The following is a 7,973-nucleotide window of genomic DNA, read 5'->3' on the forward strand; positions in this document are numbered from 1 at the left end:
CTGTCAGCTTTCTCATAGTCTACTTGCCATCCATGTGGACTGTACTAATCCCCACAGCCGTTTGTGTCAAGGGTATTCAGTGACATTATGAGGACATCTAGTGACTAATACCTGGTAATGTTCAGTAGAACCAGCAGCCATGGGGCGATCTATTATAATTAGGGCTGGGCAATGATTACAATTTTGAATCTAATTAATCACACGATTTCCCTGATTAATCGCGATTAATCGCATTTGTACGCAAAATCCAAAAATGAGTATAGCTTTTAGCATTTAGTTTTATTTTAAATGTACTGCCATATAAATGAAAGTGCCATAACATTTGTTGTGCAAACACACTTTTAACATCAGCATTTTTATGTAGAAGCCTAGCTCCACTGTCTGTTTCCTTGAATGACTTGCTGGTATCAGTTGTGTGTTTTGCCTTTAACTGATATTTTAGACTGGAACTACTACGGTGATAAGACGATTCAACTTGGCAGTGTTTACAGATGACTTTGGTTCTGTCGACTCCGCCGTCTGGAAGAACTTTAAAATGAAAATGGCCGAGTAAAAGTTCCGTACCCTTCTCCATGTTTGGTGGATCCGCCGATTACTTTCTTTTACAAAATAAAAGCCTGTGAGCAACAGACTTTTACAAAATAAAATAAATAATAAAACCTGCGCTAATGCGTTAAATAATTGACGAGTTAACGCGATAATAACGAGTTAACTTGCCCAGCCCTAATTATAATCTCTTTATTGGTGCATTGTTTGGAACTTTGCAAGTTTTGCCACAGATTTTGACTGACGGCTGTTCCAATTTATTTCCAACCCCATAGCAGACATTTACTTTGACTTTTATTTCATTGCAGACATTATGAATCTAAGATATACTGCAACACATTCCCAAAAAAAGTTTAGACTGGGCGCAATTAAGGGATAGTAATTATGCAAATGAATAAAACTTTTTTTTATTTAAAACAGATGAAGCCCACACCTGATTGTTGTCACGATTTGTAGCAAAAGCGATATCCACAAAAGTCTGAGGAATTTTTGAGGAACAAAGATAGACAAGAAGACGGTACAGGTACTGGACTGGCCTGCCTCCAGTCCTGAACTGTCCCCAACAGACAGTGTGGGGAGAGTATTGAAATGAAAAAATGTGACAATGACCCTGTACTCTTCCACATCTTAGACCCTGTTTGCAGGAACTATTGGAGAAAAATAACACCTGAAACGTTTCATCGGGCAGTCCCGTCATTGCCAGAAACATCTTTTCAAATGTCATGAGTAGAAATAGCAACACTGAAGCGAGGTAAAAGCTTTGATGTTCCAACTTTTTTGGGAATATGTTGCGATTCTGAAATGAGAAAAAATGCAGGTATGTTAATAAATGACATGAATTCGATGTGACTAAACGTGAAATATCTTGGATTTATCCTGTCTGCAAATAAATAAAAATGTCAAATTTACTTGGGTTTTTTTGTGTGTGTGTGTATGTGTTTTCCATACAATCCTAACTATTTCTGATTTCGGGCCTTAACACAGATTTTCATTATACATGAGCACAGCGAGCAAGAGTCCAGTCATTTCTCAGCCACGACAGTCAAACCTGTTTTAAAAAGCATATGCACAGTTGCAGGTTTCAATATCCCACTGAGCATAATGAGAAGGCGCACTTGCTCTCAGGGAGGGTAAAAAAGATAGTTTTAGCATTGTAAAAATTCATCTTATATTACCCTGACCCTTTACTTTTTGCTGTCGAAGGCTAGAAGCTTCTTTGGTTGCAGCTTCACAAGGCAAACAGACTCTTCAAAACACAGGTTCACATGGTTTTCATCCACACTTCCCATTTGTGAAGGGACCTCCTGCATATTTGATCACACACTCGCAGCAGGAATAGCGACTGTATGTTCTTAGTATTTGATTCAACCACTTTTTTTTTGCACTGTCACATTCCACATTATAATGACACAAAAAAGACAAACTACGCATGGAAAAACTTGGTTAATGGACACTGTAAAACATGGGTGACTGCATGCTAGTCATGTCTCAGTTGTTGAGCAACTGGTCTTCCATCCGTAAAAACCTGTTTTTATGGTAACAACCACTTTGAAACAGGTTGATCGACTTCAGATGCTGGTGGCATACAGGCCTGACTAAGACCTAAACACATCTAACAAACATCATATGGCAAAAGCTCAAATAACTTTATGGTTTCACTCCTATGCCACGTAGCACCGTGAGCCTGTTGAACGAATGAAACCACTAACAGTGGTTTGCATGCCTCAGTGGGGCCTGATATACGACACAGAAAAGCCCGATTCGTTCCATCTTAATTCACTTCAACTGAGGAAAGATTATTTGGCTTCATCCCATCAGCCCTCTGGATCAGGTTGTTGATATTATCAACTGTCACCGGGGCACTTTTAAAGACACGAGCTATCTTGCACCTGTGCTTGTAATACCAAGTCAAAATGTCAGCAATAAAAAAAGGATTAATTGTGGAGTGAAAGCCGTCACATAAGGGAAAGCCGTGTTGAACAGGATCATCAGTCACACACAGTGACTCTGTTTCACAATCTGGAGACGACAGCAGGCTTTGGAAGAAACCGGAGGGGAGGAGCTGAACATACACTTGCAACAAGATTATCTCCAAAGGATCTTTTCTGCAACTTGTTTTAGGAGATACACTGTTTTTCCTCTCTTCTGTGGCGAAACCTCTCCTGACATTTCCAGCTAAGGGAGTCACTGCTTCTCCTGGTTGTACTGAGTGGTTTTAAAACTTTTTTTTTTTTTTTTGGTTTGTGAACTCTAAAGTAAACTGTTTACGTAAGAAGCCTAACTTATTATGAAATAGTCAGCCACCGAGATGTGGTGGAATGGAACTACTTGGCCAATCTTATGATTGGGTAGTTAAGTCAGGAGTCATCATATTTTACATGATTTTTAAGTGCTGTAGAGACTATGTGTGATCATTGATGTAAACTAACCAGCAACTAAAGCAGAAAAAAAATTAACATGGTGGAGGACAACATATCATTATCCCTGCTGAAATACAGTGAACACACCCAGTAGGTGGTGACATTTATTAGAAAGCATTAGTTTTCACACAGTGCATAGTTGGGGCCACATGTCAGATTAACAGCTTCAGCAAATTGTGATTTTCTCCCTAAATTTCTCACAGTTTAATTTCAATACATCTACAAATAATCCAACACACACAAAAAAAATCACAGATTGAAGAAAAAGACCAAAAAAGAAAAAAAGAAAAAGAACACTTTTTTTTTCTCCAATCAATGGAGATTTATCTGGTGTTCCTGTGCATTAATAATAATGATGATGATAATAATAACAAACTTTACTTACACGCACTTTGCTAAATGTGTGTGCTTCGTGCTTCAAAAGTGCTTCATACAGCAACATATACACAATTATGTGGAATCAAATAAGATAACTTAGAACAAAAACTAGACAATATCACGAAAGCGTCAGGCTATAGGCTATTCCAATTAATGGAAATCTAAATCAGAAAAGGCAAGTCAAAGTCACGTCAAAGTCACGAAAGGCTCTCAGATGAACCAACTGGAAAATAATTTTTAAAAAAGTAACAGACTTCGGACTCGATCTCCTCAGGCACTTTAGGAGTAATGCCAAGTCACCTCTGTACAGTGTACACACAGGAACTCCACGCCCAGCGGCTTAAAGGGGAATGTAACAGGCCTGAATGATAATAGGAGTCAGCATGCGCGCAGATAGAGGGTGTGTCTCGACACACCCAGATTTTGATTCACTTGGATCCGTCCCCCTCACTTTTATGGAGAAACACATCTCTGCTTTCTTTCTTCGCATTTTGCAATGTGCGAAATAGCGCCTCCCCGGACGAATATTATGGGCTATGTGGCGAGAAACGGTATTACACTCAATTGCATCCAGCCAGAACTGGCTTCCCCTTCGATCCGTCCCCCTCACCTTAAAAAAAAAAACAACCTCTGCTTTCTTTCTTTGCTTAAGGCAAACCTCACGGGGAAATCAAAAGATAAATTAACATTAGGTTTATTGCATGTCAGTGCATGCTTTGCAACAACTCACACAAAACCAAACAAAGACAGATATTAATATTCGGTTGTTGAGCTGGGCAGGCTACGTCGTCGTCTCGAGCCTGGTTGCCATAGTTACCCAGAACGCGTATGACAGGCATCAGTGGGACAGCTCCTAGTTCAGGACTCCATAACCTACCAACACGGCATGCATGATGAGGCCAGCCAACCCGAAAAAGCAGAAAACTATTGCATCCTTTTTTCAAAAAGCATCAACTGTAAGTAAACTGTGCCATACGTTACCCTGAGCTGCAGTGGCAAGATTTGAAAATTCAGTTAGCCATGTTCAAGAACAGGTAGCCTACAGTTTCGAAACCACTGCAGATGCTGAACAGATCTTAAAAGCAATGCCCGTTGAAGTTCGTGTTGTTAATGGTAGTGCCCGCATCGTCTGCTGAGGCAGAACGAAGTTTCTTTTTTTAAATTTTTTTTTTAAATTTTTTTTTTATTGACATTCAGAAACAAACATTCACATCCGGTACATATGCATATATCTTGCATCTCTTGTCTGTCCTAAATGCCAAAGTGGTATTTTTGTTTTATGTCTAAACGATAGAAAAAAAACGAAAGAACCAAACAACAACAAAAACACACAAGAATATGTACAAAGTGGGGAGTGATCCTTTTTATATGGCATAGTCATTGATTTGTAAAAATGAAATCAGGCCTATGGGGCGTGACATAGTTGACCCAGCTTTCCCAGTATGAGGTGAATTTCTCCAGTTTAAGATTAACAAATGCTGTTATTCTCTCCATTTTATATATGTCCATTGTGATGTCCATCCAGATGTTGACAGTTGGGCTCTCTTGTGATAACCATTTCCTGGTAATATTCTTTTTGCAAGCCATTAGCAGGATATTTATGAGGTGCTTATCTCTTTTCAGCCATCCCTCAGGTATGTGTCCGAAAAACATAGTCTTAATGTCGAGGGGTATTTCGCATTTGAAGATGTCCTGTCAGAACAAAGTTTCTGTGGCTTGCGGAGGCTTAAAACGTGGTTGCGGTCCACCATGACCCAAAAAAGGCTGAATGGAATGGCAGTGTGCCACATCCATCAAGAAAGGCTGGACAATCTGAACAGGAAAGACATTGCCCAACAGTTTATTCGGGGCAAGGATCAGAGGAAAGAGGTTTTTGGATCCTTCACTTAATCTATTTGCATTTGAGGCCATTTATTGAAAACTCATGTCGAGTACTTATTTACAAATCCACAATCAATACGCTTTATTTCTTGCATTGATGGGCAATTGAGTTTGATGGGTTATATCATGGCTATATATTGTTACGCACAACACATGGTTGAGGGTTGGTTGCGGCGGCGGCGGCGGGGGGGGGGGGGGGGGGGGGGGGGGGGGGGGGTGCTGCTGGCAGCTTTGTCCCCCCCAGTTCCAAAATCCTATCTGCGCCCCTGCAAGTCAGAGCGACCTGCACGTTTACTTGAACTGTGCAATTGTTCAGATACTTGACGCCAGTGGGCCGTTTTTACATTCGGAGGGTCTTTTCAAGGGGGGGGAGGGGGGGCGTAAATGTTCTTGCTGAGCACAGTAACCATTGCCACAGCACATAAGTTACTGATAATCAGATTCTTGTACAGTTACAGTACTAAGGGTAAGAGTGGGGGCAGCCCGTAGCCTCTACAGCGGAACAGACACGACTAAATATGGGACAGACAAAGGTGGACATAGGAGCACATGCAGGGGTAGAAAAACTCCACTCCCTCTATTGGCTTCTGATAAAACACGCTAGCTGTAAAACTGTCGAAAATAATAAATTAGTTACGACGTCCAGAGAGCTACCGCCGCCCCGCCTCACCTGTGCTTTTATATGACGTAAAGACGCACGCACGCGGAAACAGTCCACTAGTTAACTTCTGTTGTACTTGAACCGTCACTGCGACTGTACGGGAGCAGCAGAGCCTTCAGCCTATCGTTTGTTTGAGGTAATGTATCGTTATGGCTTGCGCCTTTGTTACCGCTGTGATTTTATTTGAAACGTACGCTTCCAAATGGTTTGCTTCCAACCTATTCCGCGACCTTTCGTTTTTAAAACGCCCTTTGCTCAGAGCTGCTGCCAACAGCTCACTTTCTCATCTCACTGTTCCTTTTAAAAGTCATTAGTTTGAGCTAATTGTTGTCTGTTAAAGTTGATTTATAGGTTAAATGACGCAGCTGCTGTAAATAAAATAAAATAAAAAAATAAAAAACCTGACTAACTATAACTAATAGACTATTTCTGCTCTGTCAGCTTGGTCAGAATGGTTGTGCTTTCTAAGGAGTATGGATTGGTCGTGGTGACTGGCTTTGCCAGTATGGTCATGGTTGGCCACCTGGCTATTCAAGTAGGCAAAGCCCGGAAGAAGTACAACGTGCAGGTGAGCAGGGGCGTCCATTCTTCTAAGAGAATAGCCCACGATGATCTGATCTTTTGAAAGGTACACACCTGTGTTAATAATCCCCGCCTTGCCTTGCAGTATCCCAAGATGTACAGCGATGACCCAGAGACTGGAAACATCTTCAACTGCATCCAGCGTGCACATCAGAACACGTAAGCTGAACATTAAAAGAAGAAAATGCCTCTGATCTCTGCGCACGCAGCCTTGCATTGTGCCACGCTGTCTAGATGCACTGATATCGAAGTAAAAGCAGGTGAAGGTTAACACACTGATGTCACCTCTCACCAGCCTGGAAATGTACCCCGCCTTTCTGTTCTGCCTGGCTGTTGGTGGTTTGCATTGCCCGGTGAGTTTTTTCTTGCACTGTCATGCATGTATACACATGCATATACATAAGTCATTTATTCTTTGGAAAGCACAGAATTGAAGCAAATCTTAGTGTTTTATTTCCATGCTCGTGTCTATCGCAGCGTCTTGTCAGTGGACTTGGAGCTATTTGGATTGTCGGCAGAGAGGTCTACGCACACGGGTACTCTTCAGGGGGTAAGATGCTGGGCAGTTCATGTTTGCATTGTATTTTTGTATGCTTTTGTTTCAAAACATGGTGCCACAGTGCCATTGTTGTTATTCTTGTTCCCCGTCTCTATCAGATCCCAAGAAGAGAATGAGGGGGGGGTTTGGGAATATCGCTTTTATAGGGATGATGATGACCACTTTAAACTTTGGTTGCCATCTTCTGGGCTGGCAAGGACTGCGGATGAGGCCCTTCCGCCAAATAAACGCTTCTTAATGCCGGACAGAGAGCTCAGCGTTGGGTTTGCTATGTCATAATTATAATCACGGCACTGATAGCATTGTATGAACTGTACTTTTTGTTAAATGTGCTTTTAAATCATTCTTAAAGTGATACTCCGGAGTAAATTCAACCTGGGGTCATTTGAACGGTGATATCCAGCCAAGTAGCCCACCCGCAGTTTTTTCGATATTGGCTGAACATCAGCTGAGTTACTGAGTTATCCCGAATAGCTTCGTACAAGGGTTAATGGATCCAGGTCCGTATCTCCAAAATTACCACACTAAAATCACATGCCATGACACCAAACTTCTACAGTAGTACTAATATGGTCTGTACTCACAAAGCGATGCATTTGGAAGTTTGAAAATAGTCCAGGAGTTTATTATTATCAACACAAGCCTGATAGCTTCTCTGCAGCTAAAGCTACGTCGACGTCACTCCAAGGCGCCGGGAGCTTCAAAGTAAGATGAGGGTTGATCTACTACTGTAGACAACAAAGCAAGGCTGCTCAATTTCTCCATTGATAAAATAATTTCACAACTCTACAACACAAAAATTCATAAAAAAACATGTAGAATATAGCATATACTTTGTTGTCTACAGTAGTAGATCAACCCTCATCTTACTTTGAAGCTCCCGGCGCCTTGGAGTGACGTCGACGTAGCTTTAGCTGCAGAGAAGCTATCAGGCTTGTGTTGATAA

General features: G+C 41.4%; 1 protein-coding gene across 1 annotated transcript; it reads left to right on the top strand.

Moving 5' to 3' along the window:
* The first annotated feature begins 5,912 nt into the window (after positions 1-5,912).
* Positions 5,913-7,372, top strand: mgst3a (microsomal glutathione S-transferase 3a). The gene is made up of 6 exons (XM_075483945.1): positions 5,913-6,022; positions 6,328-6,454; positions 6,554-6,627; positions 6,764-6,821; positions 6,946-7,018; positions 7,126-7,372. Exons 2-6 carry the CDS (start codon positions 6,338-6,340, stop codon positions 7,263-7,265), a joined length of 462 nt encoding a protein of 153 aa, XP_075340060.1. The 5' UTR covers positions 5,913-6,022; positions 6,328-6,337; the 3' UTR covers positions 7,266-7,372.
* The last annotated feature ends 601 nt before the right edge of the window (positions 7,373-7,973 follow it).

Source organism: Odontesthes bonariensis, chromosome 14 (assembly GCF_027942865.1).
Source record: "Odontesthes bonariensis isolate fOdoBon6 chromosome 14, fOdoBon6.hap1, whole genome shotgun sequence".
NCBI classification, from domain to species: Eukaryota; Metazoa; Chordata; class Actinopteri; order Atheriniformes; family Atherinopsidae; genus Odontesthes; species Odontesthes bonariensis.

What these genes read in the sequence shown, in the direction of transcription:
- mgst3a (XM_075483945.1), top strand. Translation starts at nt 6,338, where the DNA reads ATGGTTGTGCTTTCTAAGGAGTATGGATTGGTCGTGGTGACTGGCTTT. An exon ending in CAGCGTGCACATCAGAACAC is followed by an intron (nt 6,628 to 6,763) that starts GTAAGCTGAACA and finishes ACCTCTCACCAG; the next exon opens with CCTGGAAATGTACCCCGCCT. An exon ending in TTGGTGGTTTGCATTGCCCG is followed by an intron (nt 6,822 to 6,945) that starts GTGAGTTTTTTC and finishes TGTCTATCGCAG; the next exon opens with CGTCTTGTCAGTGGACTTGG.